At 40.1% G+C, this 21467-nt stretch overlaps 1 protein-coding gene across 1 annotated transcript; it reads right to left on the minus strand.

Annotated features, from left to right (window-relative positions):
* Positions 1-9850: 9850 nt before the first annotated feature.
* On the minus strand, positions 9851-18443 carry LOC149823318 (large ribosomal subunit protein eL36y-like). Its single transcript, XM_090018778.1, has 4 exons — positions 18363-18443; positions 17821-17929; positions 16823-17022; positions 9851-10089 (listed from the first exon to the last, which is right to left on the minus strand). Exons 2-4 carry the CDS (start codon positions 17920-17922, stop codon positions 10059-10061), a joined length of 333 nt encoding a protein of 110 aa, XP_089874904.1. The 5' UTR covers positions 17923-17929; positions 18363-18443; the 3' UTR covers positions 9851-10058.
* Between the last annotated feature and the right edge of the window lie 3024 nt (positions 18444-21467).

Here is a 21467-nt window from a genome sequence, read left to right on the forward strand (position 1 = left end):
GATTGTACCAAATCTATGCCTCCACTCTAAGAAATCCTGACCAACTCAATAATTGCATTTGGTTTATGTTTAACAAAATTGGTTATTCAAGTGCCTATCTCATTAGCCCCAAGGGGGTTGGCATATTGGGGTTCGTCCAAGGTTCAAATCTTACAGGCATCATGTCCTTGCTTAAGCCGAAGTCCAGCATAGGCCCTAGAGGCAAGAGTCCTAGCTTGGGAGTTTTACACCATCGGGACAGCAACTATGTCTGTTCCCGGTCTCGGCGGTGGTTTTTCAAGGTTATAAATCCAAAAAAAAAATGTGCTATTTAATTGCTTTGCAATGTTTGTTTAACAATTTGCTTCCTTTTAATCGAGACACAGACAACAACATTGTATGTTTTTGACTTATGTTCTGTCACAAGGACACGACAAAAAGGACATGAGATACATTATTTTTTTGTAGAAGCTTCTATTAAAATAGTATATAAGAAGACACCATGTAACGCCCCAAAATTTCGAACTTGTAAACCTTTTGAAAACGGTTTAAAGGCTAAAAAATCTTTTTTTTTTCTTTTCAGAGTTTATTTATAAAATCAACGAAAGCATTTCTTTAAAAGAAAAGAAGACAAGTCGACAATCTTGAGCACGTTAGCTAAAAGAGCATAAAAGACAAAGGCATAACTTGCAAATATCCAGATTAAATCATTTATATCATAAACAATTTCAAGTTTGTACAAAATTTGGATTTTTCTAAAAAACCCGTAACAAAACCCAAAACGACCAGGACAAAAGCTGCGAGTGGAAACAATGGATCCTGAGGACATCTCACAATTGCGGTATTGTTTGCTAAGTACCTAATCATCACCTGTACCCATAAAATAGGTTAGTTTTGTGAAAAACTAGTAGGTGCACAAGTAGACAGAAATGTCTGAAAGAAGCATAAATAATTAACTATGCATGATGAGTAACTAAACAGTTACTGAACTAACATGAGCAGTTTATTAGCATAAGTGAAAGTCTAACTAGCACATGTTGCACGATGTAATAAAACATTTAATAATGAATTGAAATCACTGAGCATAAAACACAATTCTATGATTCATCAAGTGGAGTGCACAAGTTACTTTATATTCCATCATTAATTGGCATGCGGGTACGCACAGACGTGACTCGTAGAAACAACTGAAACTAGTTTGGGCGTCTATTATTCTATGTATTTTAAATAACCCGAATAGCTAGTTGAGTCAGTTCCTAAGGGGACGACCATTAGCCGAGAGAGGATTCCCTAAAGGCGTTCGTGACTACGGTTGTATCCTACTTCTGCAGAAGTCCAAAAGATCTACCACCTAGGATAATATCTGGTAGTCTCATCTCCTAACTCCGATGACTGGGGACACCGAGTCTTTGCTCGTAGAATGATTGTTAACAACCTGTCCATTGAAGTGTGTGTACCAATCTGTCCTCTCCCTTGACAGACAACAAGAAAACGAATGGGTGTGTCAGAGGTTACTTAACCAACGACCCATTCTACATGCTCTGGTCTTTTGACCCAATCGAGCATTTTACCTGTGAAGGCGATAATCAATCAATCAGTAATGTGGTTTACCAATGTGCTCATAGCACTGGTCGAGGTCGAATGACCGTCTCAACATCCGTCATATTACTCGCATGCCATGCATGTCTATGAGCACGTTACGAGGAAGGGTTCTACGTCCTCAATAAAAGCCTCAACAACATAATTTGCAAAGATATAATGCATCATTCTAAACTTTTGAAATGACCAATATTATGTGCCAACTTATGGCATGTGATTTTCTCGAATCTCACATTCGTTATCATAGTGTCAACATGCAACACCAATTTTGACACTGATAACGATAAACAGTGAATGCGGATTTCACATGAGAAAATTACGCTCACAAGCTTGCTCGAGTCCCAGATTTTGGGAAAACTCGAGCTGCGCCAAAAATACTAAACAGAGTAGAAAAACTACTCCTTCCGAATGCTTGATTCAGGATGACCCACTACGATGCTTCAAAACCAACATTATTTGCAGAACCGTATGTTTGATACAAAAGGACTCCTTTCATCCATCGAGGTTGCAAATTTTAAAGACAGAAAGTAAGAAATGAGAAAGCAAAAGCCTGAGCGCAAAGCGCGACGATAAACATAGAACAAGAAATGCGAAAGCAAAGGACAAGGATCGTGAAACCGCGTCCTTAAGCTAAAAACAAAAAGCAGAAAATGCGAAAGCAAAAGCCTGGGCGCAAAGTGCGGCCGCAAATTAAAGACAGAAAGAAGGAAATGCGAAAGCAAAAGCCTGAGCGCAAAGCGCAGCGGCAAATTAAAGACAGAAAGTAGAAAATGCGTAAGTAAAGGACAAGCATCACGAAACCGCATCCTTAAGCTAAAAGCATACTTATATACTTATACGTATATAAATATATATTTTTGTTCTTTCAGTCTTTAATTATTTAAGCTAGCTTCAGTTATTTAAGTCCTTGTCCAATTTCCTCTACCTCGGGGTATTGCGAGAAAGAGGTTGCCTACGAACGTAAGTGATTGTCTGTTTGGTTCGCGGGGCGCGAACGGGCACCGTTGCGTAACACTGCAAGAGTACGATATTATCATGAATCTTAATTGAAAATGGAACAAAGGTCGGGCAGGAGCTTATTTCCACTGCTCATCAGACATATTCGGGCGGCAGGGGCCAAAGGCCCCTGCTAGCCTAACAAAAGACGAGACAGAGGCCTTTGGCCCCTGTCGGCTTTCTAAAAGAACAAGGCAGGGGCCAAGGGCCCCTGCCGAGTCCTGAAGAATCACAAGGCAAGGGCCAAAGGCCCTTGCCGGAAGTTCTACCTCGAATGGAAGGGGGCTTCCCACCCCCTTCTGTTGGCATGTCGGAAGGCAAAACGAGAGAGAGGGGGTCGCAGGGGCCAAATGCCCACCTACGGCCCTCAAAAGAGGAGGTAGGGGCCAAATGGTCCTTGTCGAGCTTTGCTTGACAAAAAACAAGACAGGGGCCAAAGGCCCCTGTCGATCTAGAGAGGGGCAGGGGCACCTGAAAGAGAAGGGCAGGGGCCAATGGCCCCTGCCGGAACAGTAAAAAGGGCAGGGGGCTCCGCCCCCTGCATGCTAAAAGAGACCAAGGCAAAGGGGCGGAGCCCCTTGCCTGACAGAAATGGGAAGAGGAAGGCACGACAGGGGCCACCGACCACCTATCGGCTTTTCGGCGAACCCAGAGGAAGAAAGGGGGGAATGAGAGGAGAAGGGGGTTACCTGGGCTGCTGTAGGGAGAGAGGTCTTCGGGGGGTGGTTGTCGTGATGGGAGCTCGCCGAAGAGGGAGAGACGAGGGAGAGTCGGGGGAGAGGCTCGAACGCCTCTCCTCCCCCTCTCTCGCTTCTTTTGTAGAGGCCGCAGGGGGTGGGCGGCCCCCTGTATGCCACCTCTTTCCAGCCCCTGAAAGCTCGTTAGACAGGCTAGGGCTGGCTCGGGTATGGATCCGGGTCGGGTCCAGACCTGACCCGGGTCCGATTTTTTTTTTAACACTGGATTTTACACCACATGGGAGTGGATTGAAGTATTCTTGTAACACAGGTTATATTCATCATTTTCTATTATTTATTAGAAGGCATTTCTGTTCATGCCAATGTCGTTAAAAAATCGATTCACCAAGTGTTCTGATTTTTCAAAAAAATTAAATAAAGATTAAATTAGTCTGAAACAAATCTAATTGGATTATTTTCTAATAAATCTATTTCAAAGATTAGTTTGTTATTTAATCTTATTTTTATAGATATATTCTTTTAACATGCAAGTGAATCGATTCAGGGTCAGCCGAAACTCAGTCGATCTTTAAAAATACCTGAATCGGTCCATGTTTCCTTCAATTGAAGGGTTGATTCAATCTGATTCAGTCCAATTCAGAATTGATTTCCATGGTATATGCTTGTATGGCCAGTTTGCTTTCTGTGGAAACGCATTGACGGGCGTGCATTTTTGTGGGGCTCAAAATGTGCAAGCAAACATGGGAACACAAGTTTTCCTCGATGAGCATGCATAAATACAAGCAGGACCCTTTTTTTTTGAGGAAAACTTTTCCTTTGGGGGGGGAGGGGGGTTCGATTCTGTTTTTGCGAAAGAAAAAACAGTGAAAGAGGTGTTGCAGCTTCCTCTTCCATGACATACAAACGAGCCCTAGGGATGACAGTGGACCGAGGGGGGGCGGGGGATAAGGTCCCCACCCTCGCCCCGTCTCAAAATCCTACCCTCCATTCCCGCATGGGTTTTGATTTTAACCTCCATTCCCGGTCCAAACGGGGTGAGGCGGGGGGGGGGGGGCATTTTTCCTTGCTCCATTGCCATCCCTAAAGAAAGATTGGGGATGGGGCATGCATGGCAGGGATCAGGATGGGGACATGTACTGGGCAGGGAAAAGCTTAAGTCCATCCCCGCCTCCATCCCCACACGGGTTTTGATTTAAACCTCCATCCCCGCCACCATCCCCAGTCCAAACGGGGAAAGGCAGGGCGGGGCCCCGTTTTCCCACGGTCCACTGTAGGGATGGCAGTGGACCGGGGGAAAGCGGGGCCCCGCTTCGCCTCGCCCCGTTTGGACCGGGGATGAAGGGTATGAAACGGAGATGGAGGCAGGGACGAAGGTTAAAATCCATCCCCGTCCGGGGATGGAGGCGGGGATGGATGTGCACTTTTCCCCGCCCCTCCCCGTCCCCGCCACGATCCCCGCCCCGACCACTTTTCCCCGCCCCGCCCCGCCTCATCCCCGTTTGAACCGGGGATGGAGGACATGAAACGGGGATGAAGGCGGTGATGGAGGATAAAATCCATTCCCCGCCGGGGATGGAGGTGGGGGTGGAGGATAAAATCTTGAGGCGGGGCGGGGGTGGAGACCTTGTCCCCCGCCCCGCCCCACTGCCATCCCTAGTCCACTGCCATCCCTAATGAGCCCCTAATGTTCCATTACCGGCCGAGAGGTGCCACGTTGATCGTAATCCTGTTTCAGTGTCTGCAGTGTAAAACTCCATGAGTACTCTCCCCCGTTGCCCACAGGAGAAAGTTTCCTGTGGGCAGATGGGCTGCCATTCTCACTATTCATGCCCACCTTGACAGGGACCATTGATAGGGAGGAGGAAATGCACATATACACATGCATGACTTGAAAAACAAAGAAGACAAAAAACATGTGATGGCCAACAAGAAAATGTTCCATCTGAAAGAGACAGAAGAAAGTGCTGACCTCTTTGAGAGAAATCTGGAAAGAAACCTTTAAAGAGATTTCTAACAGGGAGACAGATTATCAAAGGGTTTTAAATTCTCAACAACCCTTGCCTTCATCTATAGGCCTTATGTATGGTTTGAAAAGTAGTTTGAAACAACCTACCAAGTAGAGAATATGGCCAGAGAGAGAGAGAGAGAGAGAGAGAAGCCCACAAATCTGGTGTGTATCTGAGCCAGAGAAACTGCTAAAAGATGTTGACGAAAGTTGGTATTGAATGAGAACAAAAGTGAAATAGGACAATGAAGGAGTAAAAGAAGGAAAGACATAGATGGGTACTGCCAAAAATTTCAATAATTTTTTTTTAATAATAATAATAATAAGTGCAAGTATTTGGGATGTAGGACTCACAGACAACTCAATTGTTTCTATGTGTCACAAGGACACGGCAAGAAGGATAGGGATACATTATTTTTGCGTATTTTTATTTTAGAAGAGTAATATTGAAGCGGACACGACACAAGGGTAAGTTGGAGTATCCCTGTAACATAGGTTTCTATTTTGCCCATTTGTTTGGGAGAAGGTGTTAAAGGGAGGATGAGAGGGTGATGGGAGTGGAGATGAAAATGGGTGATGGGACTTGTTTGGTAGGAGCAGCTAGTGAACATCCCCTTGTGTTGGGACATTGCAAGTTCAAATACCATGGTATGGTTGTATAACTGGTAGGGGTCTGCCTAACCGCAACTTGCCTTTCATAAAAAAAAAAAGCTACATCCCCTTAGGGGATGTAGCTGAAATGGAGAGATAGGACATTTCTGCTCTCAACTTGTTTGGTAGGAGCAGCTAGTGAACATCCCCTTGTGTTGGGACATTGCAAGTTCAAATCCCATGGTATCGTTGTATAACTGGTAGGGGTCTGCCTAACCGCAACTTGCCTTTCAAAAAAAGAACTACATCGCCGTAGGGGATGTAGCTGAAATGGAGAGAGAGGACATTTTCACTCTCATTTTTACTTCCATCTACCAAAGAGGGGCTCGCAAACAGCAGCAAGTTAGATGATTTAGTGAATCCCCTATCTCCCTCTCAAATTCAGTTTGCAATTAGTGTTGGAGACCCACAACAGCTAACAAAGCATAATGCACTTATGCCTACACAATAAACCATGTTATGCTAGACTCAGAGTAATCTACTCAATAGGTTTGGATTGAACCAGCTAAAATGAAAATAATTTTTTTTTTATATTTACACGAAAAAACAATCCCCATGATCAGAGATCTAGCCGTGCTGACTCTGCCTACCGTTCAAAGTCCTAGCAGCGTAAAACTCTGTGGGCTTACCCTTTGCCCCCAAGAAGTTGCCATGCTTTGGCTTGCACAAGGGTAATGCCCATGAGATTTGAACCTAGATTGCCTGCCTGGCAGCTTATGCCCCCATCCCACTATGCCAAATCTATCTCCCAAGATGGCTGAAATTATCATTAGGCACAAATTGTACTAACGATACAAACTAACTACCAATGCTGTCAAAATAGACCAATTCAGTTGGAATCATAGTGACACAAGTTAAAAACGGCAAAATCTTGGGAGATTTTGAAAATTTTCGTAAATCTCGCATTTTTTTTGGCAAAATCTTGGGAATAAAAATAAATTAAAAATATAAAAAAAAATTTATAAGAAAATATAAATAAAACACATTTAAAAATAAAAATCTTGGGGGTTTTCATGATAAATATCTTTTAAAAATATAAATATCGCGATATTTGTCAAGGTTTGAAAATCTCGCGAGAAATTGCCGTTTTAAACTTTCAGGTAATTTCTCTTGATATATCAGCGATAATTTTTATAAATATCACTATATTTGTCACAGAGAATGGAATTAGCTAGGGACTGATTTTGGGTCGAATTTTTTAAATAGACCAAAAATTGTCAATTTGAAGTAGAATCAGTTCAGAGTTGGCTAAATTCTGTTTTTTTCATTTTTTTGTATTTTCCCTGATTCTTTGAACAAAAAATTTTCTGATTCCAAAACTATTTGATTCAATTCTTTGGGTTTTTTTATAGAAACCGATTCACCTAGCGATCCGATTCTAACAACATTGCTAACTACAAACATATACATTGGCCATGGAGGACACAATTTTTTTTGTTTTTAATTGATAAAAAAATAATTTATATAAAAATATGCTTGTTGAGGTACTGCTGAAATGATCAAATCATAATAAAATAGTTATTGCCTGTGATAACATGTGACAAGGATCTTCAGTGGAGTACGGATCCAGACCTTTTGACAGGATGGGTTCCATGTGACAAGGATCTTAAATAGTCAGTCCATGTGATAAGGATCTTTAGTGGGGTAAGGATCCAGTCCTTTGAGATAGGATCGGTTACTTCCTACATTTAAACCTAGCCATCCAATCAACGGCTAGGCTTCGTTCACAGTTTTACTTGGAAGTGGACTAACCCTAGCCATCCAGATGCTTCAGCTGGACGGCAATGTCCAAGGACTGGATCCTTTTTTGTAATCATGGTTTTTGAACACAAAAAGGATTTTTTTAAGTCTTTAAATTTTGGTATATTGTCTGCGGTCAATTTTTTAAGATGTTGAAAAAACTGCATATAAATCATTCACATGATTTAAAACTTGTTTTCTACTAAAAAAAGGCAAGTATCAACAAAAAAAAATCAAGAATTTTGAAAATTTAAGCTTTCTTTAGGTGAGTGGCTTCTCTCTCTCTCTCTCTCTCTCTCTCTATATATATATATATATATATATATATATATAGAGAGAGAGAGAGTATGCCCGTCTTCTCATTCTTCCCTGTTAGGTCCCTCCAAATTCATAGTTTTCAGTATTTTTCTCATACCTAACATACCTAACACCATAGATGTGATCTATAAGTTTTGTTTAGTGGGAATCGGCTTTTGGATCACTGAAATCTGAACTGTATATTGTTTTTATCTGAATGATCCAAGAGTTGATTCTCACTAAATCGAGCATGCTAAACACATCCAATGGTTCAGATCTATCATAAAACACTTCAAACTATGGGGCCAAATGGGGCAGAATGAGAAAAGAGGGCCTAATATATTCAGTTCTTATATATATATATATATATATATATATATATATATATATATATATAGAGAGAGAGAGAGAGAGAGAGAGAGAGAGGCCAAAAGGCAATATAAACATTAATTTTCTGGAAAAAATTAGTAATCGCGTCCTTTTCTTCTTGTTCATTAAATGTTTTAAGCAGTGAAAATTGCAATATTTTTAAGATAACATCAGGTTACCGCATATACCAAAATAAGTTTATATTGTATTTTTTTGGGATATGGTGTTGCGAGGAAAAGTGATTTAGCCTTTGTTTGGGATTGGATAGGAGATGAGAGGGGGTGAAGAGAGTGGAGAAGAAAATGGTAGATGAGGCTGGAGTTGTTTACTGCATCCTTGTGAGGATGTAGTTGAAAATGCACCCCCACCCCCTTCTGTACTCTTGATGCCATTTTCATCTCACGAGCTGAGTTTGAGATGAGCCTAGGTCATTCAAACTCGGCTAGCTTCAAAATGACCATGTTCAAGCTCGGCTAGCTTCAAAATGACTATGTTCAAGCTCGGCTCGAGTCCAGATAGTAGAAATGACCCACCACTGCACTAGATCATTTGTTTTATTTATTGTGGCCCAGAAAAATTTACAAATACAAAAAATCTTCTAAATTATCATACAGCGAAAAAGCGCAAGGCGTGGTATTCAAACACACCACATTTTGAAGAAAAGGCAAGCGCCCCCTACCCATTTAGGGAAAAATGACTTTTAGACGTTATTTTTGCAAATATATTATATACATACACATTTACACAAGCTTAATCGAGCTTTTTGAGGTTAAGCAGAGTTCAGCAGCTTGATTAATATGCACACCGAGCCTGGACGTGTGTTCAACTTTCTCATGCTTGTCAGGCATCTCAAATCTGCTAACCAACAATGCATGTTTCACGTTTAAAGTTTATCCTATAAAAGAGGTATACCAACTTTTGCTTTCTGCATGCTTGTTCAGAGTATGATGAAAAGTGAATTGACGGTGACTTACAGTGAAAAAAAAACACACGATGTATTAAGCAGGCAAAACTAAACTCTCACGGCATTAAAATTTAAGCAACAACTTGGAATCATGTGAACAGGAGGGGAGCACTCAGTTACACCATGGACACCAAAACAGGGCCATGGTCAAAATGGCACCTCTCAGCCCGTTAAGAGACTTCCGAACCGAACCGAACTACAACAGTGGTGGTTTCTCATTATCGAAATCAAACAATTTAAGTACCATGGTAACTGGTAGGCAACACTTGTATCTGAACATGACGAGTAACGAGTCATTTTTCTTATTTATGGTTGCTGCACCCACCAAGCCCTATGCCATAGGTTCCCCCATACTTGACAAATTATGAAGGGAAAGTTGAGATGACAAAGATGAGGAATCTCCCAATGATCTGCCCATTTAGATCAATGCTTTCAAACCATCAGATTACCAAGCACACCAACCTGTTCATGCTAACGATTCAAAGAGTTTGTCATAGACCATATTGTTTAGCTGCGTTGCAGGCCTTTTGTGAATATGTCAAGCATAGCAGGTGAACAAAAGATGTCATTGAAACAATTCAAAAGAGTGCCAAATATTAAAAACCTGAATAGTATAATTCCATCTTACGCCACCGAGAACCTACTGAAACTAACAGACTTCTTAAAACAAAACAAGAGCAATATTCTAAAGTTGTTGACTGCAAAAACTGATTAATTGAGCAAAAAAACAGTTAACAGACAAAAACTGGCAGTATTTCCTTCACTTTTTCTTGTCACCAGCACCACCAGACCTGCAAAGGAACCCGCCATGACTCAGGAAAGTAGTAGAAAACCATCTGAATTTGGTGAGACAAGAATTCATAGGAAAAATAAAGAACAAATGCTGGCCTCAATAACATAATGACTAGCTGCATTCATGATTGTTCAAGTAGTCACTAACAAATTGAAAACCTTACACCTTCACGTTAGAGGGGATGATTCAATATTGACATCTATATTCCAGGCAATGCATAAATTCTTTATCCACCCAATTTAAAGAATGAAGCACAAAGAAAAGGATATATTTAAAGCATGCTGCAGATGATTCTCTATACAGTCATTGATAGCCAATGAACCAGAAATTGAAAAGGCACAACCACTAGATTCAAATAGTCGCTAACAGATTGAACCTTTATGGGGATAGTTCAACAATGACATTCATTATCCATGCAAAAAACATGCAAACTATTTATGTACCCAATTTAAAGAATCAAGCACAAAAAGTCACAATTAACAGAATAATAGCCTGATCAGGAAAATATAGTGTAGCTTATTCTCTATATACTCGCTGATGGTCAAACATTCAAAGGGCACAAAGCCTAGACGCCAACAGATTATAATCTGAACAGTGTAGCGGGTTTGCCCCAGTAGGCCATTTGACATAATGAAACATGATTCCTTCAAAGGTATCCACCAGTAATCACGTCAACCTAGTTGCTGCCATCCTTGAGTAAGATCCGTTAATGCTATGGCAGCTACATCATGGGTGTTCCACATTCGCATCATACTAAGAACACCAGCATTATGATACTGAACCATCATAACTCATGATGGTGCACACTAGATTTACGTGCATCTAATCTGTAAAAGCAGAACTAAGCTTTGGATCATATGCAGCAAGTTGTACTTACCATTATGTGTTAATGTTGATTCAAACATGATGTTATTTGTCATTTTTTAAACCACCCTTATCTTCATGAATTGTGAGCCCCTGATTTTTCACCATCTTATAAATTGAATCTTGTGATTGTACTAGATCTAACATTTGGTGGCTAGATCCATCCAAACAAGAGTGTACTCTAAAGCAATAAAACATGAAAATAATCTTAAGTGAAAATTCTTGAACAATAATTCTGAATCATTATAATAGTAAATCTAAATTGAAATTAGAATTTAATGCAGTCATATCACAAATTTTAAAGAAAAATCCATACAACAAAATACAAAATAAACAATCAAGATCATTAAGAGAAAGGATGAAGGACATGGTGGTGACCACGTTACACACATGTTTGACTATGTCCATGACGTATCATGGTGTATCCTGTGCCATGTTCAGTGCTATGTCTTGTTGACAAAATAGGGCATGGCTGGAAAATGGGGGACCAGAAAACACCTTTCGTTTTCCCCTAACTCGTGACTCATCCTAGTTGTATCGTATCGGGCTCCAACCGAGTTAAAAAACTAATATAACTCGGTTTTGACAAAACTTGGTCCGAGTCAGCAGAGCTTTATATGAAGTTGCCATCTGGACTTACTGAGATGGCAACTAAGATCTCATCTTGTTTCAAGCTTCATATTTCATGACAGCTGCAACTTAAAACCTCCCCCCAGATGACAAGGCAATCCAGCTCCTTTCTCCTTTAACAGCTTCGCAAATGGTTAACAAAAACTTTATGTTTCATCTTACATTCAGTCTTAAAGTAGTAATCATTTTAGGAAGATATTTTGATAGAATAAATGGCCTAACACATAAGTTCCAACTGCAGAATTCCGCATTAACTAAAGTAAAACAACTTACAAATAGAAAAAAGATAAGAAACCATAGTATTTTTATGCATTTTACAATTAATCAATATGAGAATTTCGTTGGGGCGTTCCCTACTGAGCGACGCGCTGTACTCTATAGGCCCGGAGGCAGTGATAAATGGGCAAGGGTTTTCTAGGTCGTCGCCCGGAAGCGACGCGTCACACCGGCACCCGGGTGTGGTGTCAAATAGGCAAGGGTTCCCTCACTTTGTTGGACGGGTGGGGGTAAAGAAGTTAGTCCAAGACCATAAAATTAGGTTAGCCACTTGGAACATAGGATCTTTAACTGGTAAGTTGGTAGAGTTAGTAGATGTTATGTGTAGGAGAAAGATTGATATTTTATGTCTACAAGAGACCAAATGGGTATGTGAGAAAGCAAAAGTTATAGAACCTTGGGGATATAAGATTTGGTATACAGGAATAAATAGGAATAGGAATGGAGTAGGGATTGTTATGAGTCGTGAGTTTATAGATAATGTAGTTGAGGTTCGTAGGAAGGGTGATAGGATTACTTATTAAATTAGCATTAGGTACGAATATTATTAATATTATTAGTGTTTATGCACCTCAAGTAGGTTTAGATGATTCCATTAAGCGTCAATTTTGGGAAGATTTAGATGGAGTAGTACAAGGGATATCTTATGGAGAAAGGCTTTTCATCGGCGGTGACCTTAATGGGCATGTAGGCATTAGTAGGGATGGATTTGAGAGTATCCATGGAGGCTATGGTATAGGAGAAAGAATTTTAGATTTTGGTTTGTCCTAGGATATGATCTTAGCAAACACTTGGTTTAGGAAGAGGGAGTCTCACCTAGTAACATTTAAAAGTGAGGTTAATACGAGTCAGATAGATTTTTTCCTACTTAGAAAGAGAGATAGGGGTTGTTGCATCGATTGTAAGGTTATACCGAGAGAAAGTGTAGCTACACAACATAGAGTCTTAATTTTAGATCTTAGAATTAGACAATACCGCAAAAGGGATAGACATATGATAGATCCTAGAATTAAGTGGTGGGCACTGAAAGAAGCTAAACAAGGAATGTTTGTAGAGCGGGTAGTTAAGGAAGTTGATTGGTGTCTCGAGGAGGATTCAGAATCTATGTGGAATAAGATAGCGGGTGGCATGAGAAAGGTGGCTAAGGAGGTATTGGGTGAGTCTAAAGGCGGTGCACCGCTAGGTAAGGATACATCGTGGTGGAACGAGGATGTCAAATTAGCTATTAAGGTTAAAAGAGAGTGTTATAGAAATCTAAGTAAAAATCGTAATAATGAGAATTTGAAAAAGTATATGATAGCAAAGAAGGAAGCTAAAAAAGTAGTTCGGAACGCGAGGGATAAGGTATATAAGGAGGTTTATGACAAGTTGGATACCAAAGAGGGTGAGAAGGATATTTATAGGCTTGCAAAGATGAGAGATAGGAAATCGAGGGATCTTGGTATGGTTAGATGTATCAAAGATGAAACGCAAAGGGTTTTAGTCTATGTCACAGGGACTCGGCAAAACAGGTGCCGCACCCGCGTCGACGCGATGCGACGCGGGATCGGGTGCGGCACCGGGTGCGGTCAACACGACCCTGGGTGCGGTCAACGCACCCAGGGTCATTTTTGTCCAAATTTTTGGGCGACCCCCCCCCCCCGATGAAAAGGAGGAGGATTAGGGCAAAAAAATTTTTTTGCCCTAATCTCTCCTCTCTCTCCCCCTGAGCTCGAGCTCTCCCATCGCCGCCCCCAGCGTCGCCGCCCCCAGCGCCGCCGCCCCCAGCTCCGCCTCCCAGACTCCTCCTCTCGGCTCCTCCTCTCGGCTGGCAGGTATGTCTCTCGTCTTCTTGGGTCGGCTGGGGAGGGGCTGAGCACCCCCCCCCCTCTCTCGGTCTCTTGTTGGGTCGGCAGGGGAGGGGCTGAGCCTCCCCTGCTCCCTCATTTTTCGGCACAGGAGGGGCCGAGCCCCTCCCCCATCTACCTCTTTTTTTTGGGTCGACAGGGGAGGGGCCAAGCCCCTCCCCCATCTTTTTTTTTTTGGGTCGACAGGGGAGGGGCCGAGCCCCTCCCCCATCTGTTTTTTTTTTTTGGGTTGACAGTGGAGGGGCCGAGCCCCTCCCCCATCTTTTTTTTTGGGTCGACAGGGGAGGGGCCGAGCCCCTCCCCCATCTTTTTTTTTGGGTCGACAGGGGAGGGGCCGAGCCCCTCCCCCATCTTTTTTTTTTGGGTCGACAGGGGAGGGGCCGAGCCCCTCCCCCATCTTTTTTTTTTTTTTGGGTCGACAGGGGAGTGGCCGAGCCCCTCCCCCATCTTTTTTTTTTAGCATCCATTACTTCATCAGGATATACTTTGGTATGTAATTTAGTTCTTTTATGTATACTTATTTGATTGATATTTAGGTCGATTTATGTAATTGCTTTACTTATTTGATTGATAATTTGATATTTAGGTTGATATACTGCATGCATGATGAATCATATTATGAGTTTATGACAATGTTTACTGTTAAATGTTAAATTGTTAAAACTTCAAAATTTTATATATATATATATATATATATAATTTTTTTTTACATTTTTGCCCCTGCCGCACCCCCGCACCCGGGTTTTTTGGAAGTGCCGAATCCCCGCACCCGCACCCACACCCATGTGACATAGGTTTTAGTCAAAGATGAAGAGATTACGGAGAGATGGAAAGATTATTTTGATAAGCTATTTAATGAAAGTCATGCTCAGGATCTTGGAGACTTTTCAATTCCTTTTCATGAGATGAATCGTGAAGAAAATGAAATCAAGAAGGGCAGTTGGCCCAGATGGTATACCTATCGAGGCTTGGAAATGCTTGGGAGAGAAAGGTTTAGAATGGTTGACAAATCTTTTTAACAAGATTTGGCGGACAAATAAGATGCCTAATGAGTGGAGGAAGAGTACTTTGGTGCCTCTATATAAGAATAAGGGTGATATACAAGATTGCACAAACTATCGTGGTATAAAACTCATGAGTCATACTATGAAACTTTGGGAGAGGGTGATTGAGTCTAGGTTGAGGAAGATTGTCATGATATCGGAGAATCAATTTGGTTTTATGCCTGAAAGATCAACTATGGAAGCTATACACCTTCTTAGTCAACTTATTGAGAGAAATAGAGAGAGGAACAAAGATTTGCATATGGTTTTTATTGATTTGGAGAAGGCTTACGATAGAGTACCTAGGGACGTTCTCTGGTAGACAATGATGAAGAAAGGTGTTTCTCTCAAGTACATTAGTATAATTAAAGATATGTATGAAGGAGTAGTAACCAATGTCCGCACTTGTGGAGGGGTGACAACCAATTTTCCTATAACGGTTGGGTTACATCAAGGATCTGCTTTAAGCCCTTTCCTATTTACTATAGTGATGGATGAGCTTACGAGATCAATTTAAGAAAATGTGCCGTGGTGTATGTTGTTTGCTGATGATATTGTTTTGATTGATGAGTCTAGAGCTGGGGTTAATGCTAAGTTAGAATTATGGAGACAGACATTGGAAGCAAGAGGTTTTAAGTTGAGTAAGACAGAATACATGGAATGTCGATTTAGTAAGCAACGAAGTAGTGATGGGAGTGTAGTGAAGCTTGGTGAGCACGAAATACCGGTGGATGATTCTTTCAAATATTTGGGATCTATCATTCAAAAGTATGGAGAAATTGATGGAGATGTAAATCATAGGATAAAGGTTGGATGGATGAAATGGAAGAGTGCAACTGGAGTGTTGTGCGATCGTAGAATGCCATTGCGGTTGAAGGGAAAGTTTTATAGGACGACTATTAGGCCCGCTTTACTATATAGTACGGAATGTTGGGCTGCCAAGAGACATCATATTCAAAAAATGAGTGTAGCTGAGACGCGTATGCTGAGATGGATGTGTGGAAATACAATAAAAGATAAGATTCGGAACGAGGAGATACGTAAGAAGGTAGGTGTTGCACCCATTGAAAATAAGATGAGAGAGAATCGTTTACGGTGGTTTGGACATATTCGACGAAGGCCTAATGATGCTCCAGTTAGAAGGATGGAGAAATGGGAAAATATATTAGTTAAAAGAGGTCGGGGTAGGCCTAGGAAGACATGGATGGAGGTGATAAGAAAGGATATGAATGCTTTGAACCTCACCGAGGACATGGCATTGGATAGAAATGAATGGAGGAGAAGGATTCATGTGGAAGACCCATAATGATTTTCTTTGTTGGTTCATATCGCCGACCCCAATTGTTTTGGGATGAAGGCGTAGTTGTTGTATTGATTATTAGCAATTGTTGTGGGTCAAATTAAATTGTACAAGACCGCCAAATATTTCATTTATGTACTGACTCCAACAAAGCAATCATAACTAGACTATTATTTACAAGATATTTATACTTCCTGCTTCAGATTTCAGTAACATTTAAGTTGCATTGCATTTAAGTATATTTTCATTTTATGAAGTTGGTTAATAGATTTTCCAATGGTTTACTTGATCTTCTTTTCGGTAAGGAATACAGTATCAACATTTCAGTTCCAAGGTAATGTCAATCTTTTAGAATCCCAATGAACCTACAGTAAATAAAGGGGACCTTTGGATACAGCTGGAAGAATTCTCAGGATTGAGATTTCTCACCAGGCTCCACATTTCTTTTACTTGGGGTTCTTCTCAAGAATTTGAGTTCTACCATCTCTTGAGATCCCCAAAAAAGGAGAAAATAGGCATCTGTCATTGTAATTCAAATGGACATCCACATAGATGGCAATATACTCTTTAAACAAGTGGGGCCTACCTGCTTTCACCTTTCACTTAGGTCATGTGAAGTTACAGGTCACAACATTACGAATTCACATCTCCCCAATCAAATGTAAATCTAAATGCACCTTAAGGAGGTGTTTCATCAATGCACCAAAAGAACAGTGGTATCAAACGTATGCTTATGCATACAGCACCACTCAGAGAAATAAACATAGATACCTCATCTTGCGGAGAACGCTAGACATCTCCTCACGCTTCTTCTTGGCTCTTTTGTGGGTACCCAGCTTTCTCTTTGCCACCTTCAAAGCACGCTTGTCCTTTCCAACTTTAAGAAGCTCAGTTATCCTCTTCTCATAGGGTGCAAACCCAGCAACCTCCCTAATAAGGTTCCTCACAAAATGAGTCCTTTTGCTACTCTTCTGAAAGATGAAAAATGAAAAATGTCAAACAAATCAATCAGACACGAATACATCTACCAATATCACAAATAACAAATGACTAGAACAACTAAATAAAACAGAATATAAACATTATGTAGCTGAAGGCAGCCATGATACAAGAAAACCTCTCCTATTTAAAATGGAGCTACAATTTTACTTGTGTATCACTAGTCTTCTGACATTTCAATGTTACAAACCCTTATTTTATGGAGTCAGACCATGAGAAATGTTTATTTTGATATGTATCCTTTTATCTATAATAAGTATTGACATTTATCCCGATTTCATTTTCTCACTATCAGTCGACACGGTAGAAGCTATTCTATTTAATTACCTTCATGGGAAGCTTAACAGATTGTAGACCTTGCAGCAACATTTTCATTTCATCATCGCGTTATTAAAGGCAAAAACTCAAACCTCATAGGATAGTTCCAATAAATAATGAAGAAGCAAAAATGAACAAAATAATGAAGCTTATGAATTGAAAATACAAAACAATAGACCATAATAAGAGCTGTGTTTCTCCCTTCAGGAGAGCTAGACGAAAGGGTAAACCGACAAGCTGGGAAACGGATAAAATCAAACCAGTTTATAAAAGTAAATGTCTCCAATGCAAACCGCTAACGAATCTCTGTGCATAAAAAGATCCTTAGAGAACAAAGCCGAGATGGAAATCGCATAAAGAGGATCAAACACACTACCAAGCGCACGCAGATAACAGTAATCAAAGCGTAAAAACATTGCAAAACAAGAATCCGCAATCAAGGGAAAACATACCCCTTTTCTATCTGATGGGCGTTTAGCCAATTCGCGCTTCGTCACTACATGCCCTCTGTTCAACCCAACAAAGAGCCCCGATTTCGGCTGAGAAGGAGCCATCTTCACCCTACCCACATTAACAGATCTCCGTTTACATAACGACTCACATCATAATCTCATAAAGAACAAAACCAATGTAGTCTCTACAAAGGAAAAAAGCAAAGATGCAGCATTTGATTCTCAATCTCTCAAGAACCAAACAAGTCACGTAGAAAAAAAATACCTTCAAGGGAATTGTTATCACAGAAACTACGACAACCCAGTAGAGATAAAATCCATGGTTAATCAACTAAGCCATGAAACTAAGTAGTTCTTTTGAAGAATTTCAATAAATATATGAATCATTTCCAGCAAATAATTGAACAACCAACGATTCTAAGAGTTACTTCCATAACGAAAATCTCAAATATTCCATACCCAAATACCTCACAGGATTCAAAATTACAGCAATAATCTACAAGATATGGAATAAGCTAGAGAGAGAGAGTGTGAGTGTGTACCCCAACGGAACGGCCTCAGGTCGAGCTCCCCGCCCAGAAGCCTCAATGTTGAAGAAGAACTGAAAAACCCTAGAGAATGATATAGGTAAGGGTGTCAATGGGTCGGGTTTGGTAATAAACGAGAAGGTCTGAATAGAATCCGGGTTGGACCCGAAGGATTCGATTAATATATGGATCCGGGTATGGTTTGTGAAATTTCATACCAGACCCGTGCCCGACCCTGACCCTAGTTCGACTAAGATCCGAAAATTTTCAATATAAAAAAAATAAAAAATATTATTTTACCGGATATGGTTCAGGTCCGATTCATCTAATTCTTATAAGATCTGGATATGTTTTTTCTTACAGTGGGTCTAATTGGACCCGGTACCATCATCTCAAATCAGGCCTGCATCTGGTTCCATCAGGGTCTAAACCAAACCCTACCCGTTGACATCCCTATATAGAGCTGCAAACAGATTGGATATGGTTGGATATTCGATCATATTTTCCGGATATGAATTCTTTAAGTAAGATCTGAATATGCATCCAGATCAGTTTTAGATCTGTTCAATCTAACTACCTTTGGATTCGGGTCAAATTCTGATAAGCATTTTAAGTCAGATCTAGAATTGATCTTATTCAAAAACCAATCAATCACAATTTTTACATGTAAATAGTTTATTTTTATTCGATTTATTTTTTGAATTCAATATTAAGACATGTATTTTGGATTCATATTCAAGATAACCTCCTCTGATCTTATTCGGATTAGGATTCAAATTTGGATCCTAATTTTATATTTTGGATTTAGATTCAGATCTGAAAAGATCCGGCCCAAGTCCCACCCGTTTGCACCCCGTGTCAACAGATCGGGTATGACCTGATCCTAACATATATGTTCAAATGGAGCCTGGTATCAAACACAGTCTGAGCTGAGTCCTGATTAGGGCTGGTAAACTAATTGAGTAGCTTGTGGCTTGATTTGGTTTGGCTCGTCAAAGGCTCATTCATGATCAGGTCGTATAGATGGCTAGCCGAGCCACGAGCTGCTCATTAAGTATAAACGAGTCTAGTCAAAGCCCAATCGCGGGGTGTTCGGCTTGGTTTGACTCGTGTAAGCTCATGAAACAAGAATATATAGAAACATGTTTGTCTAATTGGTCCGAGTGTATGGCAGGTAAGGTGGAGGTTCATTCTTTGAGTCCCACCATTCACAACTTAAACATTCAATGTAAATTCTTTCACACGAGTCGGCTCGACTTGGCTCGTGCTCGTCTAGGTGCACACGAGTCCGAGCCCGAGCTGGGTTCCATCGTAAACAAACCGAGCCTGAACATGGCATGTTCGGTTCATTTAGCTGTTTACCAGCCCTAGTTCCTATTAAGATCCGCAAATTTTTAATGTAGAAAACATTTAAAAAATTATTATTTTACCAAGCGCAGACCATGGATCGGTTTATGTAAAATTTATAGGAACCGATCATGGTTTCTCCTTTGATAGATACAGTCAACAGTGAGTACTAGAACTAGTACCAACTGGGGCTCAGCTTGTCTTGTAGGAGCAGCTAGTGCACGTCACCTTGTGTTGGGACGTTACAGGTTCAAAACCCAATGGTATAGTTGTATAACTGGTAGGGATCTGCCTAACCCCAGCTTGCCATTCCAAAAAAAAAATATTGGATCTAGATCTGGATCTACAGGATCCAATGAAGGTTCAACCCATTGACAGCCTAAAACATGCATGTTTCAAAGTGAATTGGCCATAATGTCATTCGTTCTTGTGATGTTTCACATATTTATCCCCACAGCGTCATGTCCGGATCCTAATGGCCCGGATCTGGAACCGACTTATAGGTATCCTGCATCCCAACTAATAGTGCAAACCGATCAGATACGGGCTGGGTCTTCTTAGTTTTAAATCCGAGTATGAATTCAACAGTAGGTCAAAATCCAACTTGGATCCGCATCAAACCTGATGTTCTGGCTTGAATCGATCTGATAAAAAACAAGTAAATACAAGCACCTGAAACCCCCAAAAAAATCACATCAGTTTTTTATCTGAATCCAAACCCAAACCCGACCTCAATAATCCAAAGAACATTTAAAGGGATAACATTTGGTAATTGCACCATAATGTCAAGTCACATCTAGAAATCATAGGTGCAGGTTTTTTATTCAATCAAATCTTGTAGATGTGTTCAACATGATCTAAATGCTAGAAATCAGCTTTTGTGTCATATTTTTTGACAAAAAAAAATAGTTTTTGCAAAAGTTCTTTTTGTTAAAAGCAAGGTATTTCGAGCTTTATATAAGCTTAGTCTTATTTCAAATGCATTTTTTTTGCACATAAAATGGCATCATCAAAGATGCATGCATGCTTAATTCATGAATCTCAAGGCAAAATTTCTCAAATTTGATATCCAAGAGATTCAAACACAAACACAGTAAATTTTAATTATTTTCCCATACAACATGATTCACATATTTGGCAAACAAATGAAACACTATTATCACATGGAAAAAAAGTGTTTGTTTTCCCATACAACATGATTCACATATTTGCAAACAAATGAAATACTATTATCACATGGGAAAAAGTGATACCTCTTACTCTAATTACATTAGGCACAAGGAAGCATGTCAACACGTGAAACAACAAAAACAAAAAAGCAAAAGGATACAAGAAAGCAAGTTTACATAGTGGATCGAGAATGCTTATATCTAATATGAAAGTATTGAGAGATTTTATTCATATGACGAAAATCTGATACAATTACAATACTATAATACAAGAAAAATGCAAAAATTATGTAACTAATGGATACCCAAATCCTTAGCATGAATGAAGAGTTGAATCGAGAATATGAGAGATTAAATTTTATTCTCTCTTAATTGAAAAAAGAAGTAGGAGACTATACATATATAATGTTACAAAATTATCTTGAACATAAAAGGAAACATGTTAGTCGATTTTTCTTTATTACAGCCGATCCTTTTTCCTTGATGTGAGTAACTGTATGCCCTTGATATCAGCTGATCTCATTTCCTTGGTTATAATAATTGTATGCCCTTGATATCAGCTGATCTCATTTCCTTGATTATAGTAACCAAATACAACAAGATC

This window comes from Nuphar pumila, chromosome 10, assembly GCF_984573655.1.
Source record: "Nuphar pumila chromosome 10, dmNupPumi1.hap1.1, whole genome shotgun sequence".
NCBI classification, from domain to species: domain Eukaryota; kingdom Viridiplantae; phylum Streptophyta; class Magnoliopsida; order Nymphaeales; family Nymphaeaceae; genus Nuphar; species Nuphar pumila.

Bases quoted from the DNA above. Each gene is read 5' to 3' on its own strand.
- LOC149823318 (XM_090018778.1), bottom strand. From the start codon at position 17,922: ATGGCTCCTTCTCAGCCGAAATCGGGGCTCTTTGTTGGGTTGAACAGA. The intron at 17,023-17,820 runs GTATGTTTTCCC...TTCATCTTTCAG, and splicing joins GCCCATCAGATAGAAAAGGG to AAGAGTAGCAAAAGGACTCA. The intron at 10,090-16,822 runs GTATCTATGTTT...GTTCCTTTGCAG, and splicing joins AGCGTTCTCCGCAAGATGAG to GTCTGGTGGTGCTGGTGACA.